At 49.5% G+C, this 20,862-nt stretch overlaps 1 protein-coding gene across 1 annotated transcript in view; it reads left to right on the forward strand.

Annotated features, from left to right (window-relative positions):
* Window positions 1-993: 993 nt before the first annotated feature.
* The window catches only part of HUNK (hormonally up-regulated Neu-associated kinase), a 134,067-nt gene continuing 114,198 nt past the window's right edge, over window positions 994-20,862 (forward strand). The window contains exon 1 of the mRNA XM_064273184.1: window positions 994-1,248. Within this exon, the coding sequence (XP_064129254.1) occupies window positions 994-1,248 (255 nt within the window). The remainder of the gene's footprint in view (window positions 1,249-20,862) is intronic.

The following is a 20,862-nucleotide window of genomic DNA, read 5'->3' on the forward strand; positions in this document are numbered from 1 at the left end:
CGGTCCGTCCTGCCATCCATCCGTCCATCCACACACCCATCCATTCACCCATCCACCCAGGTCCAGAGGGCCCTACTGTGTGCCGGGCCCTGGTCTGGGCGCCGGACACCGGATCCACAGTCCACGAGGGTCGGGACCGCCTCCTTCTCTCTCGCGCCCAGGGTGGGTGCGGCTGGCGGGATTTCACCGCGGAAAGGTCCAGACAGCCCAAGGCCACAATACAGGCGAGAGACGCTGCCGAGAGCGGCGCGACTCCGGCGGCTCGGGAGCGCGTGTCCCCGAGGCCGCGCGGGGACCCCCAGTCTGGCGCTCAGGTGGCTCCCCCGCCCACTCGGCCGCTCCCCTTCGCAGGCCCTGCCCCCTCCAACGAGGGTCGAGTTTGGCTGTGGCGCGCGGGGAAGGAGGGGCTACGAGGGATTTGAAAGTGCACAGCCTGCCGAGTGAGCTCGCCTGTGTCCCCGCCGCCCGCCGCCGGATTAAATTTCTGCAAATTCAGACTGAATGGGGCTTTCTTCTGCTGCCTTCCAGAGGGCGCCTGCAGCCCGCCGCGCGCTCCTTTCGGGCGGGAGCGGCCGCGGGGCGCACGGCTAGGGGCGCGCGAGCCGGCCCCGAGCCCGCGGTGCCGGACGGCGACGGCGAGGGCGGCGGCTCGGAGGCGCCGGAGCCGGGAACAGCGCACCAGACCGCGCCCCCACCCGGAGCGGGCGACCGTCATTGCGCCGACTGGACGGGACCCGGGGCGGGGTCTCGGGTTCCTGGAAGGGGCCGGGGCGGCCCTCTGAAGGCGAACTTGTGGGGCGCGGCCCCGTGCCCCCGCCGCCCCGGCTTCGGGGCGGCCGCTATTGTCTGCGCGGCGCGCGGCGGCCCGGGCGCGGGGACCCCGGCCGGGCGGGGCCGGGCGGCCGCGGGAGGAGCCGGAGCCGGAGCCAGAGCCGGAGGAGGAGCCGCGCGCGCGGGAGCCGAGCCGGAGGGCGCGGGCCGCGGGCGAGCGCGATGCCGGCGGCGGCGGGGGACGGGCTCCTGGGCGAGCCGGCGGCGCCCGGGGGCGGCGGCGAGGACGCGGCGCGGCCGGCGGCGGCCGGCGAGGGAAGTTTGCTGCCGGCCTGGGTGAGCGGCGTGCCCCGCGAACGGCTCCGCGACTTCCAGCACCACAAGCGCGTGGGCCACTACCTCATCGGCAGCAGGAAGCTGGGTGAGGGCTCCTTCGCCAAGGTGCGCGAGGGGCTGCACGTGCTGACCGGAGAGAAGGTGAGCTGTCCGGCGCCCGCCCCCGGTCTGCGAATTTGGGAATTGGGGCGGGAGGGGACCTTGGCGAGAGCACTGCGCCGGGAGTCCGCGCCCCCCTCCTTCCCGCCTGGCTTTTCAGTCGGGTTAAAGGAGTGGTTGAGCCAAACGCGCGCTCAGGCTCTCTCATAGCTGGGTCACCTGGCTTTTCCGGATGGGCGATCTAAGGTCAGCGCTCCCGGGGGGCGGCCCATTGACCCGCGAAGTCGCGGCGCTCAGCCTTACTGCGCCTCGAAGGGCGCCGCCTGGCGGACACCAGCACGGGAGTTGGGGGGCTGTGCTCTCCCGGCCGGTAGGGGTCGCGGATCAGTGGAGTGACAGGCACCAGGGCTGGAGGCTGCGGGCCCTAATGTTGCGGGGCGAGGGGAGCCTATAAGCGAGTCTTTGGAGAAGCTTAGAATCTGCCAGGATCCAGGGGGAGGAAGGGGGGACAGCCAGGACCCAGGGCATTCTCCTCCGCCTGCGGGCCGGGGGAAGCCAAGCACTTTTCGGGCTTGAACCTTGAAAACTTGTTCGTGCTTAGGGGAGGCCTTTCACATGTTCCGTCACATACGCACACCTCCACCCACCCATCTCATTGTGCACCCCTCTGTCCACCTACCCCTCCACCCGCAACCATTCTCGGTGTCCTCCCTCCTTTCGCCCCCCCCCCCCCGCCCCGGGGTGGGCCTGCAAGGAAGAACAGTGCTTCTGGTACAGACCTACACCTGGATACTCCCAGACTTCAGAGGCTGGGAAATGCCTTCTGATCTTTTTAGAAGAGGCCAAAGCAAAGGAAGACCCACAGGCCTGGAGGGGCACCCTCTCCAGCCTTGCTAGAAGTTGGTGGCTTGTGAACCCTTGCCAGGGAGGCGCTGGTAGATCTAAGTGTAACTTAGTTCTGTGAGCAGAAACCCAAGGTGTGATGACTCACTTTGGAGGTGAGCACCCAGGCCCTGAATCGAACCCAGGCACTGGGTCACTCCAGGCTGGGAGATGCCCCAAGCTTGTGGTCATCTCAGAATCAAGGCTTCCCTCAGGATGGGGGTTGCTCAGCACTAGTGGGAGAGTAGCCCCTGCAAGGCGGCGGGGGGATGGGAGTTCTGGGTTTCCTAACTGAGCAAGTAGCCCAAGAGCCGAACCCTTCCACCCTGTGACCTGGGACCTTGGGGCTCCCCAGCCTGGAGTCCCTGGGAATGCTGGAGTGTGGGACCTCTGGTTGCAGGGCTGAGCTGCTCCGCCTGCCTTGTCCCCAGACTGACCCTACCTGCTTCCTTCCCCTGTCTCCCCACTTTGTCCTGGAGCCCTGCGCATTTGAGTGCAAGTCTCAGGCACCCTTTTAATCTGTCCTGTATTGGGGCAGCGGCTCCAAGTGGGGTTCTCCTTTGTTTTGGGTAAACAGGGCTAGGCTGAGTCGTTTAAAATGTGCCTCTTGCCTGCAGTTCCAGGCAAAAAGGGAGTGTTCAGCATGAACTCGCTGAACTGAGCAACTTTTCAAGGAAGAAGAAACAAGCTTCAAACTCCATTCTAGCCCAAAGGAACAAAATCCACTTCACACATGTGTTCGTCGTGGGCGTTCTGACAGACCCTTCTCTATCTGTTCAGGGTGCGCAGTTGCTGCGAGGTCACCGTTTGCTTTTAGCTAAGTACCGTGAGCTAACTTTTCGCGTCCCTGTGTAAATTCCTTTGGCACGGGTGGTAGGAGTTTGTTTTCGTTTGAACTGTATAGGACCCAGACTGGTCGTGTGTGTTTCCTCTCTAAGCTTAGCAGACAGAGATGGGGCTTTACGCTGACAGCAAAATGGCTCACGTGACACGGGAATTCATTTCGCTGTTCTGCTGCACAGCTTCTCCTGGCTCTGCTCCACTTTCTCTTGTGTTGCGTCCCCAGCTCCTCACCAGAGCATTTTTGCTCCATCACATAAGGCTGTTGGCCTTGGCTGAACTGTCCAGGGATGTACACGGAGCTCAGCCTCTGCCCCTGTGCTCTGGGCTCTGGAACTTTGGATTGGGTCTGGTGTCCCTGGGTGCTGCAGGCGGTTAATGCGTTCTTTGCTAAAGAAACGGTGGTTTGAGTCCACCCAGAGGTGCCTCGGAAAAAAGGCCTGGTGGTCTGCTTATGGAAAATCAGCCATTGAAAACCCTGTGGGGCACAGTTCTACTCTGACACACATGAGGTTGCCCTGAGTTGGAATCGACTTGATGGCAACTGATTTGGTTTGGTGCTGAGCTCCCTGGGCCTGATGGAATTCAAGATTATTCACCCGGATGGGGTCGAGTTGAGGGGCCCAGCAGCCCCTTTCCCTCTCACTTTGTCTTTCTTAGTGAAGACAGCTCACATCCAAGATGGGAGGAGTTAGTAACTGGATGTGCAGTTACTTCACTGGACCGGTGATTTGGTCGAGTTAAGGCTGGTTGTTCTGAGGGTGATAGAGGGTGGGGGAGAGGGATACCTATGCTGAAAAAGCTCCTTAGTTTTTCTGATCTGGAGTCCCTGGGTGATGCAAACATTTAGCACGTGTGGCTGCTAACCAGAAGATTGGAGGTGCGAGTCCACTCAGAGGCACCTCAGAAGAAAGGCCTGGCAGTCTACTACCGAGAAACCAGCCATTGAAAGCCCTGTGGAGCACAGTTTCTATTCTGACATACATGGGGTCGCCATGAGTTGGAGCCCACTCAACTGCTTCGGGGCAACTGTTTCCCCCCCGGCCCCATATGCTCTTCTCCAGCCATGAGAACCTGAGGATCTGTGCTCCAGAGACAGCAAGCACCATGAGAAACCTGGGTTTTAGCTCACTCAGTGGCTGGCTTTAAAGAAACAATGGGTGTCATTCATAGCACTTCCCTCCCAAATCCAACACCTTTAATGCTTAACTAATAGATTTGGCTTTTAGCAGGCTGTAGAGATTAAAATGTTTTCTGTGCATGACTCTGCCTGGGAAGGAGGGATCTGCTGAGTTAATGAATCCCTGTCCCCATGGTCTGCCTTCCCGAGACCAATACAGAGGTCAAGTCAGCACCGTGTTAATCACAACCATACCTTCTTTGAAAAGGTGAGCTATTAGGAGGGCTTAGACGCCTGGGAATGGTTCCTCCCAGGAGCTCGTTCATTATGGCGCTGGGAGGGAACTTGTCCAGAAGAGACCTGGAGGAAGGGGCTTGTCAAACCTTCAGTGTCCCCCACAATGGGTGATGTGAGTGGCCTAGGAAGGCCTCAGTCCCCCACTACTTCCCCCTTTATTGGAGCGTATACTTCTTGGATAGCCAGAAAACTGAACTAGTTGCCGTCGAGTTGATCCCAACTCATGGCGACCCCAAGTATGTTAGTAGAACTGTGCTCCATAGGGTTTTCAGTGGCTTTCAGAAATAGATCACCAGGCTTTTCTTCCAAGGCACCTCTGGGTGGACTTGAACTCCCAACCTTTCAGTTAGTAGCTGAGCCCTTACGGCCTTTGCTTTTCTCCTATTCTGTGTATTTTAAAGGCCACGGGTCACAGGGAGAGGGAGTTAAGTCATGAATACCGTAGTGAGAAATGGCTGTATCTTCCCCTCCCCCCAATGGATGGATCCAGGGCAGCTTGTCTCGGAAAATCAGCTCCTGGAAAAGCTGAAAGGGGGAATGCAGAAATGGAAGGTGAGGGGGCACCCAAAGTTTGGCCTCTTTTCCAGTTGGCCTCTTAGCTGTGCACTTTGTTTTGGGTGGTTTCTGCCCAAGTTTGGAGTCTTTGGATGGAGCAAACAGTGAAGGACTCAACTGTTAGCCAGAAGGAGCCCTGGTGGCACAGTGGTTAAGAGCACAGCTGCTAACCAAAAGCTTGTCAGTTGGAATCCACCAGCCACTCCTTGGAAACCCAATGGGGCAGTTCCACTTAGTCCTATAGGATTGCTATGAGTTGGAACAAAACTAGCCAAAGGGTTGGTAGTTTTGAACCCACCCAACGCACTCAGAAGACAGGCCTGGCCATCTGCTTCTGAAAAGTCACAGCTGTGAAGAACCCTGTGGAGCAGTTCTATTCTGGCCACATGGGGTCGCCGTGAGTGTGAGTCCACTCACTGGCAGCCAACAACAACATGGCAAAGCCCAGCACATTGCCCAGAAGGCATCTGAGGGGTGTGTGTGTGTGTGTGCGTGTGCGTGTGTGTGTGTGTGTATATACTGCATTTGGACTTGGTGCGCATTTCCAAAAAGCTTTGAGTGAAACCCTCCAAGCCTTGCTGGGAATTCCAGTCTGAATCCAGATGACTTTTTTCTGACTTGTGTTTTAGGCGTCAATCCAGTCTTACCAAGAGGCTCTTTTCCCACCACTGCCTGCAGGACGGTCCTTTGCCTGCCTTGCCTCTGAAGGTGTTTGTCTGGAAGTCATTTGAGTCTAGATGGCCATTTTATTGCTTGAAAAGAAGGGAAGGCTTTGGGCGAGACCGGATTTTGCCCTTCTAGAGCTTTTAGCTGATGAAATCTCTGTTAATCTGGCTTCAAAATAAATATATCACTTGATCATATGAGACGATGTGTGCGGGTCCCAGTCTTTGAGTTGATGACTGGACCAGGAGAAATGACCACAAATCAGATTTTGAAAGGTATCGTTCTCTGTGGCTTTGAGGCTGAGAGCCCAGTTGCTGAGTATTCTTTAAAGACTTTGAGTGACTCAGAGAGGTTGCCCTTGCCGCTGCTGATATTGGTCCTTGATCCCTATGGTGGTATCCAGCACATCTGTCGTTACCTGCCATGGAGTCTGCCCCAACTCATGGCGACTCCACACAACAGAACAAAATGCTGCCTGGTCTTGAGCCTTACCGTGATCGGTAGTGAATCCAACTGTTGTCATCCATAGGGCTTTCACTGGCTGATTTTCAGAAGCAGATCACCAGGCCTTTCTTCCTCATCCGTCTTGGTCTGGAAGCTCCACTGAAACCTGTTCAGCATCATAGCAACACGCAGGCGTCTGCTGACAGTCTGGTGGTGGCCGCACATGAGGTTTTGACTCACAGAGGGTGAGAATCTACAACTGAACCACCACAGCCCCCAGATCTGGCACATAAAACCACCAAACCTGTTGCCACCGAGTCGATTCTGACTCACAGTGACCCTATAGGGCAGAGTAGAACTGCCCCATAGGGTTTCCAAGGAATGCCTAGTGGATTCGAACTGCCGACACTTTGGTTAGCAGGTGAGCTCTTAACTGCTGCGTCCCCACAGCACATCGTAGACTACTATTACATTTTTAAAAAATTGGTAAAATACAATTGAAACAAGCTTGGTAGAGGAAAGCTGAGGTATGTCTTCGGTATAGAGCTGGTTTGGGAGGCAGTGTGTGCCAGCTGCCAAAAGGAAATGGAGTTGATGTCACCATTACCTTCGTTTGTGTTAAGCCACACTGGGATGCCAGGTGGATAATAGAAGGAATGACTGGTAAAGATGTTTAAATATCTTGTTCTAACCCTTGGTTAAAAAATAAACCTGTTTATCACTTTCATTGGAGCTATTTTTGGGCTAAACATAAGGATTTCCTGCTTAGTAAGTTGCCAGTAATTATCCTTGAGCACCATGGTCCCAGATACCTGGAATGAAGGAGTTACTAAATATACAGGTTACTACTTGTGCAGTGCAGGAAACATGACTAAGTTTAGAGGTGGCCTTTGGCAGATCTGTTTTTAGAAAGTATTTCGGAAACAAACAGGTGCTAGATCCTGTATTTTAAGCGCCAGAAATGTCGGGGTGATAGCTCTGAGGAACTAGACGAGCTGAGAGAACTGAAATTCCTAGTTCTTCCGGCAGGGACTTCTGGGCAAGAAGGAGGCGTCTGGCAAAAGCCCCTGTGGCCAGTATGACAAGGCGGTGTCTGTAATTGGCGAGGTGATGTGCCCCTGTGGCAGGCACATTCGTGGTGAACTTCCTGCCCCATGTTTTGAAGTACGTAAATGGAGGAATAATTGGCCCACAGGGCTTGGTTCTTAGCACTCATTGAAGCTCAGGTGCCATGGGCTTCAAACGCTGCCGAAGCGCGCCCACAGAGGAGTACAACCCTACATTTTCTCTGCAGGTATGGAATCATGGGCACCAGGCTTGTATTTCTGTACTTACCGCCTCTGGTTCACGTCTGCGAGGCTCTAGAATTCTGCCGGTTGCTGGCTGTCCCATTACCTGTCCCAGCTGTTTTCCTCCCAGGGGGTGTGGGGAGTGGCAGCCACGGCCACCTGAAGAAGTGGGCAGGCGCCGGGGTGCTCTCTGTGGGAAGGTGGTTTGGGCAGAAGTATCATCGACCTTGGTCTGTACAGTCCATTCTCAATTATTCATGGTAACGGAGAGACCTGCTGTCTTGGCTATTTGAAACCCATACATAATCCCCAAGCCTTATTTTAGCTAACCCTTGAAGCCTCTTCCTCCACTTGGCCTGGCCTCTGGTCACTTCCAAGTGTTGACCTGAATTAAATTTTACGCTCTCTGACACGGGTGCCTCTGGCAGGTAAAATGACCCATGAAGGAGGTGAAGCATGGGCCTGAGGAGTACCGGAGGAGGTTGATACCTCTGCAGACTCAAGGGAAGAGCTATTTCCCCTCCTTTAAGGTTGGTGGTTTGAACCTACCCAGAGGTGCTTCTAAAGAAAGGCCTGGCGATCTGCTTCTGCTACTGAAAATCCTGTGGAGCACAGTTCTGCTCTGACACGTGTAGGGTCACCGTGAGTGGGAATGAACTCAACAGCAACTGGTTTGGTTTGGTGTTTTGGTGCCTAAGTCAGAGACAGTTGTGCTTTCCTGGGGAGAGATTCACCCTGGTGAGGCAGTGGTTAAGGGCTCAGCTGCTAACCAAAAGGGTTGGCAGTTTGAATCCACCAGCCACTCCTTGGCAACCCTATGGGGCAGTTCTACGCTGTCCTGTAGGGTCACTATGAGTTAGAATCGACTCGATGGCAACAGGTTTGGTTCCCCCATCACAGTTTTGTTTTTTTTCTTAATTTCTCATACAAAAATTTATGTACATTGTTTTGTGACATTAGCAACAAAACAATGTGTATAAAGTGACTCACTGTGACAGCACACTCCCCCTTTCCACCCCGAGTTCCCTGTGTCCATTCAACCAGTTCCTGTCCCTAACCACTCTTGAGTTGTGGAGAATGTTGTTGAAAGAGTTGTGGGAGATTGAATTAATGTCAACCTGAGTAACATTTTCAGTGCATCCTGGTGCTGCTCTGCTAAACCAAGCTGGTTAGGGACAGACAGATGGACAAAAAGACTACTTAGGCCAGAGCCTCTGTTAACGTCCCCTTTTAACTTCCCCCTCGTTGCTCTTGTTGTTGTGTGCTGACTAGTGGATTTCTGACTTACAGTGATCCCATGTGACAGAGTAGAGCTGCCCCATAGGGTTTCCTAGGCTGTAATCTTTACGGAAGCGGATTGCCAGGCCTTTCTTCTGCAGAGCCCTCAGGTTAGAACCACCAACCTTTCTTTTAGCAGCTGAGCACTTAGCCGTCGTGCCACCAGAATCCCTTCCCCCCTCACTAGCTATGCAGTTTCTAACTACCGGGTTCTTCTAAATTTTTAATCACTCGTTGTGTTTTTAAGATTCATTTGGTTAAGTGTTGGGATAGGTAACAGAGACACGTGATTAAAATGTGCACGTTTCAGGAGGGCACACAGTGAGAGCTGACGCTCACCGGTGAGAGCATATCCTCGCCTGTGCTCTCTGCCACCCGGTTCTTCCTGCAGAAACAACCCCTACTTCTAGTTTCTTGTGTATCCTTCTGGAGAAGCTCTGTATGCATACAAGCGTACATACACATTTGTAAATGCACAGGTATAGACCGATATATTTTTACACTGTACATGCTGTTCAGTGTCTAGCTTTTTTTTTCACTTAGCAATATGCCTTGAACATCTTTGCATATAAGTGCTACAGAATTGCCTCGTTTGTTTTAATTATTGGGTAGGATCCCATTGTATGGAGGTGCCGTATTTATTTAACTGTTCCTTGTTGATGGCATCCAGGCTGTATACGACTTTTTGTTATTTGCAGCAGTGTTGCAGTAAATATCTATGCCCATTTGACTTTTCTATAAATGTTTCAAAATGTCTGAGGGACAGATTCCTGGTCTTAGGCTAAAGGGTATGCCTATTGTGATGGTTAATGTTATGTGTCAATTTGGCTAGGCTGTGATTCTCAGTATTATGTAATTATCCTCATTTTGTGATCTGATGTAATTATCTTCCATTTTGTGATCTCCTGTAACTAATATGGAAAACCTGGTGGTGTAGTGGTTAAGTGCCATGGCTGCTAACCAAAAGATTGGCAGTTCAGATCCACCAGGCACTCCTTGGAAACTCTACGGGGCAGTTCTACCCTGTCCTAAAGGGTCGCTATGAGTCAGAATCGACTCGACAGCAATGGGTAATGGTAAAGTAACTAACATAATGTAATCACCTCCATGACATGATCTGATGTGATCAGCCAGTCAGTGTAAGGGGAGTTTCCTCAGAGGTGTGGTCTGCACCCAATATATATATATGGACCTTCTGGCAAAGCTCACTTGCTTGCTGTGGATTCTGCATCCAACTCATCATCATATGACCTCCGGTTCTTGGGACTTGAGCCAGCAGTCTGCCGTCTGACCTGCTGGTCTTGGGTTCATCAGCCACTGCAGCTACGTGAGTCAGGGGAAGCCTCCAGCCTGATGACTGGCCCATGGACTTGAGACTTGCCAGCCTCTACAAGCACGTGAACCATTTCCTTGAGATATATTTCTCTCTCTCTCTGTATATATCTGGTTTTGCTTCTCTAGAGAACCCAGCTGAAGACATTTGGTAGTGAGAGTGGTTCTAGAGAAATAAAATCGTAAGAATGAGTTTTCTAAATTGTTTCTCAAATCTGACTAGTCTTAAGAGCACTGATAACTCTGCCTCCAGTAGTAAAGAGGGCACTGCTAATGCATGGCATAATGTGGCAATACTAATACACAAAATATCACCATCAGTAGATCAAGTACTGATAAGTGAGGCTCTGGTGATTGCATGTTTGATACTTTTCTACAATTTTATCAGAATGAGAAGTATAGGGAAGTTGGTTGATTGGTCCTACTTTCACTTGATAAAGTGGTGAAAGAAAGAGGTGAGCTCAGGGCTTCAAGCACTACGTAAAAGTCCTGAAAGTCGCCACTTGTGCCCTGAAAGAAAGCCTTATTTCTTGTAGTAACAGAGCTGATACTGCCAAAAATGAAACCCAGAGTCTTGTCATAAGAGTGGCTGGATTATAATGCCAGTTGAATTCCCGACCTCGAGTGGTGTCTGAAGTTAAAGTGACATCACTGGTTGAGAAAAAATGGGATCCGAAACTTGGAATGGGGACATACGGGCCGATAATCAGGAAGCTGGGGATACTGAGCCCCTAAATTCTGTTGAGTCACTTCTGCCAACAGAACCGGCCCTCTTACTCCCATCTGAAGAGATCAGTCCATCTTTGTCTGCTAAGCCACCCTCCCCGGTAAAACCATTATCCCTTCCACCCCCATCTGATGAGATCAACCCAGCTGTGCCTGAAGAGTGTTTGAGATATCACCTGGAGTGGCATCTGGGGCATCACCTGGGGCATCGCCTGAGGTAGATGCCTTACAAGACATTGCTGAATGTTCCTAGGACCCACTCTTACCACCCACTTTTGCTTCTAGACCTGTAACTAGACTTAAGTCCCAGTGAACCCCAAAAGGTGAAGTACAAAGTGTGACCCAGGAGGAGGAACACTACACTCCAGAAGAACTGCTTGGCTTTTCTAATATGTACAGACAGAAATCTGGGGAATATGTGTGGGAATGGCTGTTAAGGGTGTGGGATAATGGTGCAAGGAACATAAAGCTGGATCAGTCTGAGTTTACTGATATGGGTCCACTAAGGACAGATTCTTTATTCAGTGTTTCAGCTCGAGATGTTAGGCAAGGATTTAATAGTTTATTTGGTTGGTTCGCTGAAGCATGGCTTATGAGGTGGCCTACACTAAAGCAAGTTGAAGTACTAGACCAGTCTTGATATACTGTAGAAGGTATCCAAAGGCTTAGGGAAATTGGCATGTTGGAGTGGGTTTATCAGGTTAGACCCACAGACCCACACATGGAGTGTCCAGAGGACACATTTTTACCACAATGGTGAGGAACAAATTTGTGAAGGGAGCCCCAGCATCTTTGAAGACTGCCGTGATTGCTATTTTATGTAAGTCAGATTTGACAGTGGGAACTGCCCTAACTGAATTAAGACATCTAATTACAATGGGGCTGACTGAACCCCGTGGTGGTAGAGACTAAGTGGCAGCACCCAGTTGACAAAGACAAGGTGGGAGTGGTTACCATAATGTGCAGGAGAGTCAAAGCAGTAGTCAGAACATTCTGGTTTGTATGGATTTATGATGTTGGCTACTTACTCATGGTGTTCCTAAAAGTGAAGTAGATGGGAAATCTACTAAATATTTACTTGATCTGTACAAGTGGAAGAATTTTAGGTCAAGTGAACAGCTGTCTTAACTTGAATCGCTTGAATAGAGAGTAACAGCCCTTCAGTCAGTTCCCAGATTTGAGCGAGTTCACAGACCCACAACCCCTTGAATGAACAGGAGGCTGGATCCCCTTGAGGGAGGACCCTACTGCACCGCCAAAAATTTATATTGTTGATTATTCTCCCAGCGTTCCCCAAAGGGTCATATGGCCTTTTACGAGAGTGACTATTCATTGGGGAAAAGGAAATAATCAGAACTTTCAGGGATTACTGGACAGTGGCTCTGAACTGACACTAATTCCAGGAAACCCAAAACGTCACTGTGGCCCACCAGTCAGAGTGGGAGCATATGGAGGTCAGGTTACTAATGGAGTTTTATCTCAGATTCATCTCACAGTAGGTCCAGTGGGTCCCTGAACCCATCCTGTAGTGATTTCTCCAGTTCCAGAATGCATAATTGGAATAGATACACTCAGCAACTGGCAGAACCCCCACACTGGATCTCTGACATGTGAAATAAAGGCTATGATAGTAGGAAAAGCCAAGTGGAAGCCATCAGAACTGCCCCTACCTAGGAAAACAGTAAACCAAAAGCAATACTGTATTCCCGGAGGGATTGCAGAGATTACTGCCACCATCAAGGACTTGAAGGATGCAGGGGTGGTGATTCCCACCACATCCCCATTCAATGTGCCTAGCTGGCCTGTGCAAAAAACATGTGGATCTTGGAGAATGACAGTAGATTATTAAGAACTTAACCAGGTGGTGACTCCAGTTGCAGCTGCTGTTCAGGTGTAGTTTCTTTGCTTCAGCAAACTAATAACATCTCCTGGTACCTGGTATGCACCTATTGATCTGGCTAGTGCCTTTATCTTGATTTCGGTTTCGAACGACTTCCAGAAGCAGTTTACCTTTGGCTGGCAAGGCCAGCAATACACTTTCAGTGTCCTGTCTCAGTGGTATATCAACTCTCCAGCCCTGTCATAATTTATTTCCCAGGGACCTTGATGGCCTTTCCGTTTCACGTAACTCACACTGATCCATTACATTGATGACATTATGCTGATTGGACCTAGTACAGAAGAAATATTGGTGATGGGACCTAGTAAGGAAGAAGTGTCAATGACTCTAGACTTATTAGTAAGACATCTGGATGCTAAGACATCTGGATGCTAGAGGGTGGCAAATTAACACGACAAAAATTTAGCACCTTCTACCGCAGTGAAATTTCTAGGAGATGAATGGTGTGGGGCGTGTTGATATTCATTTTAATGTGAAAGATAAGTTGTTGCATCTGGCCATCCAGCAACTAAAAAGGAGGCATGCTGCCTGGTGGGCCTCTTTGGATTTTGGAGGTGACATATCCGTCATTTGGGTGTGCTACTCCAGCCTATTTATCAAGCAGCTTGCGAAAAGCTGCTTGTTTTAAGTGGGGCCCAGAAAAAGAGAAGCCCCTGCAACAGGTTCAGGCTGCCGTGCAAACCGCTTTGCCACTTGAGCCACGTGATCCGGCTGACCCAGTGGTGCTCGAAGTGTCAGCGGCAGATAGAGATGATGTTTGGAGTCTTTGGCAGACCTCTACTGGTGAATCACAGCACAGACCCTTAGAATTTTGGAGCAAAGCCCTGCCATCCTCTGCAGATAACTACTCTCCTTTTGAGAAATAGCTTTTGGCTGGTTGCTGGGCCCTAGTAGAGACTGAACACTTAACCATGGGCCACCAAGTCACAAAGTGGCCTGAGCTGCCCATTATGAACTGGGTGTTGTCTGACCCACAGAGCCATAAAGTTAGAAGTGCACAGTAGCACTCTGTCATTACATAGAAGTGGTATATACGAGATCAGGCCCGAGCAGGAACTGAAGGCACAAGTAAATTGCATGAGGAAGTGGAAAACGCCCATGGTCTCCTCTCCTGTCACATTACCTTCTGTCTCTCAGCCTGCACCTATGGCCTCATGGAGAAGTCCGTATGATTAGTTCACTGAGAAAGAGAAAACTGGTGCCTGGTTTGCAGATGGTTCTACTCTGTCCTTCAGGGTCCCTATGAGTTGGAATCCACTTGATGGCAATGGGCTTGGTTTTTCTGGAATTCATGGCATTCATCAGATTCTAAAAGGAGTTAATTACCCCCAAAATATTATGAGCCATTGCTTCGTTGCCCATCCCTCTTAGCTCTGCTGACTGGACGGAAGCTTGTGGATTACTAGGTTGAGGGTTTGCGTCACCTCTGATCATTAGCACCTGTGCTAACTGGGTTAAAGTTGCCGTTTTACACTCAGCCTAGGCGGTTGCTTCTGTACTGTTCGATGACCCTGGACTAGGCACACCTGATTTCTGCCCCCACCCCACCATGCCTGGGTCACAGGGGAGAGGCATGGAAGAGGTAACTGCATCTCTTTGGAAAATCTTGGCTCTTGCTGGGACAAGACATCTCCAAATGCATGTCCCATTGTTGCTTTGTGGGAAAGGTAATAGCATTGACGGTGGCTGGTTGGGAAGAAAGAGATAGTGGAATATTAAGGGAAATGAAAACCTTTTCAGGAGTAATGTTGTCGTCAGCTGCCATTGAGTCAGCCCTGGACTCATGGCGACCCGATGGACAATGAAACAAAAGGCCGCCCACTTGTGCGGTTGCAGATCAGACTCTTGTGATCCATAGGGTTTTCATTGGCTGATTTTTGGAAGTAGACCGCCAGGCCTTCCTTCCTAGTCCACCTTAGTCTGGAAGCTCCGCTGAAACCTGTTTAACATCATAGCAGCATGCAAGCCTCCACTGACAGCTGGGTGGTGGCTGCTGCACTACAGGTTTATTGACGAGAAATCAAACCCAGGTCTCCTGCATGGGAGGTGAGAATTCCGTCATTATGCCACCATCGCCTCTTTAAGGAGCAACAGCTGCCACTTAATTTTGACGTAAAATGCACAAAGTCAGGGAGCCCAGTGTATTCACCCTCTGGGGTACTCTGTCCACCTGAGAAGCTGTCGAGGGACTAGTGGAATGTACAGCTGGCCCTGACGACTTTTTGTAAAATGTCCCTGTCACTCTGCCCCATTACTCTTTGTCCTTCCTCAACATTCTCCTTACTGCCTGGCCTCCTGCCATGTGTTTTTGTGTCGATGTGTTTCTTTGTTCGTCTCCCCGCTAGCCGAAAAGCCCCATAAGGAAGGGACCACAATCTCTGTATTTTATTTCTTTTTTTTATTGACGTAAAAATATGTGTAACACGGTATTTGTCACTTGGACATTCTTTACGTGTACAATTCAGTGACATCAATTATATGAATCGTGTTATGCAACCATCACCAGTATCAGTTGCCAAATTTCTCGTCACCATAAATAGACAGTGATGCTTTCTAAACAGTGGCTCCTCCTTTCCCCCTCCCGCCCAGCCCAGGTGTCATGGATTGAATTGCGTCCCCCAAAGATGTGTGTCAACTTGACTAGGCCATCATTCCCAGTATTATGCGATTGTCCACCATTTGGTCATCTGATTTGGCTTTCCTATGTGTTGTAAATCCTAATCCCTGTGACGTTAATGAGACAGGATTAGAGGTAGTTATGTTAATGAGGCAAGACTCAATCTACAGGATTAGGCTGTATTTTGCGTCAGTCTATTTTGAGATATGAAAGAGAGAAGAGAGGAGAGGGACCTCATGCCACCAAGCAAGAAGAGCCAGGAGAAGAGAACTTCCTTCAGACCTGGGTTCCCTGTGTTGAGAAGCTCCTAGACCAGGGAGAGATTGATGACAAGGACCTTCCTCCAGAGCTGACAGAGAAAGCCTTCCCCTGGAGCTAGCATCCTGAATTTAGACTTCTAGGCTCCTAGACCGTGAGGGAATAAGTTCTGTTTGTTGAAGGCGTCCTCTTGAGGTATTTCTGGTATAGTAGCACTGGATGACTCGAGGGCACTGGGTTTAGCACTGGATGACTGAGACATCTGGTAACTACTTGTGCCATCATAATCTCTTAATAATTGCTCTGTCTGGTGCCAAGAATAGTGACTGGCACAAAGAAGGTGCTCAGTGAATATTTTTTGAAAGAATCAAGGAATGGTTTGAACGTCCTTGGACATAAAGACGGTCTTCTGTGTGACAGTGTGCAGGTTGTCAAGCAGGGCTCTAAAAATGCACTCTGTTCCTCTCAGTCCTTGCTGCCCCTGGGTGTACTTGCCTGAGTGATGTCTTGGTCGAACAGGCTGTCCAGCTGACAAGGTTTGGAAAATCCCAGCCCCGGAGCAGCTGTGCCTTCTGCAGAGATTTGTCAGGGAAGTCAAATAGGTAGCAGAGTGCAGGTGGCGGCGGACAGCCATAAGAATATTTTGTAGCATCGTGGGACTCAGTGGACCCTTGCTCTTTCCTGAGAAAATACATCAACGCTGCAGCAGATGGGAGAAGTTGCTATTTGCAAACATACATTTTTTGGGATGTTTCCCGTGGAGATATATGGAGGTTTGGATTCTGTCTGTTTTACTGTAATTTTTATCACTCTCCGAAGCCAGATTCTCGCCAAAGCTTTTTGCAATCCGGCTTGCTTCTCTTGCCCATTTCCTGGGCCATTTGATTAATTCAGTTCTCTCTCCTTGCATTACCACTGCCGTTTCCACCCGCTGATTGAGTTCTTGTTGTTTTCCATCCGACCCCATGGCTTTTTGGCACGTTGTCAGGCTGTGTGTCTGCGTTGGTTCAGGCGCTCCTGTCCTGTGAAGCTGCTGTCTTCATCACCTGAGTAGATGCCCCCCGAGCACAGCGCCTGGGGCAGAGCTGAGGATGCAGATACAGCAGCCACCCTTGAGGAGTCCTGCTGTCTCTGTTGAGGGGCGGTGGGATGAAATTCAGACCCCAGCAATCCCTTGGTCTGCCTGGAGCAGAACACGGATTTCCTGGCCTCCTGAATATGAGCATACATACCATGGATGAACAAATCAGCTTTAGAAGAAATACAACCAGAATGTTCTTTAGAACAAGAATGGAGAGGCTTTGGCTCGCTTACTCTGGGCACATCGTCAGGGAAGACCAATTCTAGAACAGGACATCATGACTTGTAAAGTAGAAGATCAGCAAAAACGAGGGAAACCCTCCATGAGATGGATCGACACAGTGTCTGCAACAATGGACTCAAACATACCAACGCATCGTGAAGATGGCACGGACCGGGCAAAGTTTCCTTCTGTTATATACAAGGTCACCGTGAGTCGGCGCCGACTTGACAACAACTAACACCAACAACAACACAGGAAAGAAATGAGCGTATATGTTTGCTTTGGCCACGAGGATGCAACACTGATAACGATAATGAATGCTTGTGGATCTCCTACTATCTGCCAGGCTGTCCTAGGTGCTTTGTTGCATAAAACGATACTGTTTGTCCCTCATTCCAGCCTTTTGTGGTGGGTACCCTTGTCTCCACTTTGCAGATTAAGATGACAGGCTGTCCTGATTCACCCACGACTCTTCAGATTTCAGTAATGGAAGTCCCGAATCCTGAGAAACCCCCGAGGTGATGGAAAAACCAGGTTCACTCAGGGAAGAGTTTGGAATTCTGGTGAGGGGTTTGAAGTAAAATCATTAAACCAAAGCCAAAAGCCGCAAGCATAAATAGGATGCGTCTCCTATGTGCGGGCCTGGAGAGGGGTTGAGGGGCCTTTCTCATTCCCTCACCCCGATGTGCTGGATTGACAGTGCTACCCAGAATCCCAAAGTGTGGTCCATGGTGGTTGTCGGCTGGTTCTTGGTGAGATGAGGAACATACCCCAGGATGCAATCAGCTACGCGGTAGGCACGCTCTTCAGTTCAGCTGATAAGGCATAGCTGTCTAGGAGTAGGATATACCAAAAACCAAACCTGCTGCTGTCGAGTCGATTCCAACTCATGGCAACCCTATACTACAGAGTAGAACGGCCCCATAGGGTTTCCGAGTAGCACCTGGTGGATTCTCACTGTGCCGACCTTTTGGTTAGCAGCCGACTGCTTAAAACCACTGCCCCACCAGGGTTCCAGGAGTCTGGGATATATTTATATATATAAAACCGAACGTTTTGCTGTTGAGTCGATTCCAACTCATGGTGACCCCATGTGTAATAGAGTAGAACTGCTCCGTAGGATTTTCAGGGCAGTGTTCTGTCGTGAGTAAGTTCGCTATGAGTCAGAACCAACTCGATGACACGTAACAACAACAACAACCTTTATGGAAGCAGATTGCCAGGTGTTTTACCTGCAGCACTGCTGGGTGGATTCTAACCACCAGTCATTTGGTTAGTAGCTAGTTGAAAACTGCTGAGCCACCCGGGGACTATGTAAATGTATCTATTTACAGACTCTCACACACATACACACACACGTATATAAATTGTATAATACTGTCCTGTGTTGAATATAAGTGGAATCTTCGGGTGGTATGTACGGTTAATGTGCTCGTTTGCTAAGCAAAAGGTTGGAGGTTCAAATCTATCTAGAGAAGCCTCGGAAGAAAGTCCTGGCAATCTACTTCTGAAAAATCAGCTGTTGAAAATCTTAGGGAGCACAGTCTAGAGTGACACCCATGGGTCATCATGAGTTGGAGTTGACTTGACAGTGAGTGGTTTTTAAATTTAAATATACATGTGTAAACAAATATAAATACATGTTTTATATATAGATATAATAAAGTACAACCAGAATGCTCCTTAGAAGCAAGGATGGTGAGACTATGTCTCACATACTTTGGACGTGTTGTCAGGAGGGATTAGCTCCTGAAGAAGGACATCATGCTTGGTAAAGTAGAAGTTCAGCGGAAAGAAGGCGACCCTCCCTGAGGTGAATTGACACAGTGGCTCCAACAATGGGCTCAAGCATAACAACAATTGTGAGGATGGTGCAGGACCCGACAGTGTTTCGTTCTGTGGTACATCGGATCGTGTGAGTCAGAACCGACTCGACAGCATCTAACGACAACAACAACAATATATATATATTTTTGAGAACTGACTTTCTCAGTGAAAGAAGCAGTGGGCACTGGCAGCTACTTTGAGTCCCTCTGGTTACTGTGTAGTTTTGTCTTGAGTTCCTTCCTTTTGCAGGGGAGGGAGAAAAGCCTCTAAGGAAGGAGAGAGGATTTGAGTTGGAGGGTGAAGCTGGAAACCCACATCTTCTGTGCCATGCTGAGCAGTTCCTGAGAGCCTCCTTGCTGAACCCCACTCCTGTAGGAGTGAACACAGATTGTTCATTACAAACGAAACAGAACACCCGGTGCCTTGCCTTGCTTATTATGCAGACTCTCTGGAGCTAAACCAGCTTTCCCGAGCCTCTGCCTCGTCCCCATTTGGGCTGAGAAAGGACTTGGGAGGCAAATGGAATGAGGAAGTGCCTGGGGTGGAAGTTGGCCGAGGAGTCTGAGATCAGAATATCCTTGCGTTTTATCTAAACCCTGCTTGAGTGAAACCAAATGGGTCAAGATAAGCGTTATCACTTACGTAATCAGGGTTTTAGTTGGGGTTACTGGGCTCTGTGGTGGAGGTCTAGTTTTCTGCAGCATTCTTTATTCCAGGTTAAACATTTAATTAGGGAAACTAGTCTATGACTCAGCTCTCCCGTGAATGTTTACGTTTAATAATACTAATAAAAAAACCTTGTCTTGAAAGCACTTCTCCAGGTTTGTAAAGTGTCATTCCCACAGGGTGATACGTTCCTCTATTAAACACTAACATTTCTGAGCAATAGTTGCAATTTCAAGCCCAATTTGATGTAATGAAACTTGAATTTGTCTTGGGAGGGAACGTGCTACGTGGCTATTGTACTCCCACCTAGTCTTTACTCGGAGATGGTTTTTCCTGGATAAAGTCATCTGGGATAAAAAAGAGTGAGCTTTTCCGTCCCAGGGCTGTGAAGGCAACTGAGTGATTACCTGAGTCCAAAAAAAACCCCAAACCCACTGCCGTCGAGTCGGTTCTGACTCATAGCGACCCTATGGGATGGGTAGAACTGCCCCGTAGAGTTTCCAAGGAGTGCCTGGCGGATTTGAACTGCTGACCTTTTGGTTAGCAGCCACAGCACTTAACCGCTATGCCATCAGGGTTTCCAAGTACCTGAGTATAACCCATAAAAACCCGTTGCCGTAGAGTTGATTCTGACTCATAGTGACCCTGTAGGCCAGAGTAGAACTGCCCCATGGAGTTTCCAAGGAGCGCCTGGTGGATTCAAACTGCCGACCTCTTGGTTAGCAGCCGCAGCTCTTAACCACTTACGCCACCAGGTTTGTAGGGCAGGGGGAGCAGATAGCTTCTCTCCAGTGACCAGACTTAGAGTGACATCTTCCAGATCTCTGAAGGGTGTGTTACTCATCAGCATATTTCTTTTAGAAAAATATGTAAATATATACATGAATAATATCATCTAAATATATTTATAGTAAATGACATAAATATATTAAAAATATAGAAATATATATTATCATATATATTTTTAAGATACTTCTTTTTTTGTAGTATTTTTGACTAAGTATTTAGCATTTTAGAATTCTTTAAAACCCTTTCTTGACCTGTGGGACATACAGCGTCCACTTGTGTTTTCCGGCCCTGAGGTTCCCCAGGAAGCTGCTTTCTCACCTAAGTGTGTGCTGCCGCAAGGCGAGGGCCTATGTGACTGTGTGAGAGGAGAGAAATGGTCGTGTGCCGCAGATTACTATTTTTACAGGGTTTTATTGTATTAGGTGGGGAGCCCTGGTGGCGTAGTGGTTAAGTGCTATGGCTGCTAACCAAGAGGTCGGCAGTTCGAATCCATCAGCCGCTCCTTGGAAACCCACTGGGGGCAGTTCTACTCCATCCTTTAGGGTTGCTATGAGTCGCAGTTGACTTGACAGCAACGGGTTTGGGTAGGAGGTGGTGCTGAGTCAACATTTTTGGTAGGTAAAATCTGGTTTTCGATAAAAATGACTTGGGACATCTATGTCCCATTGGACTCGGGGCGGGGGTAAAGCTGAGGGACACATATGTCCCTGTGGACTGAGAGTAGGATTGGTGGGATGAGGCACGGGAAAAATCCCCACTACCTACGGAAAATTCAGACAGACTGACTCAGCATGCATTCTGTTACTGAAAACACGTGGTGCCAACAAAAAATTCAAAGTAGAAAATAACTGGGTCTTGAAAGAGTTT

Source organism: Loxodonta africana, chromosome 20, assembly GCF_030014295.1.
Source record: "Loxodonta africana isolate mLoxAfr1 chromosome 20, mLoxAfr1.hap2, whole genome shotgun sequence".
Taxonomy (NCBI): domain Eukaryota; kingdom Metazoa; phylum Chordata; class Mammalia; order Proboscidea; family Elephantidae; genus Loxodonta; species Loxodonta africana.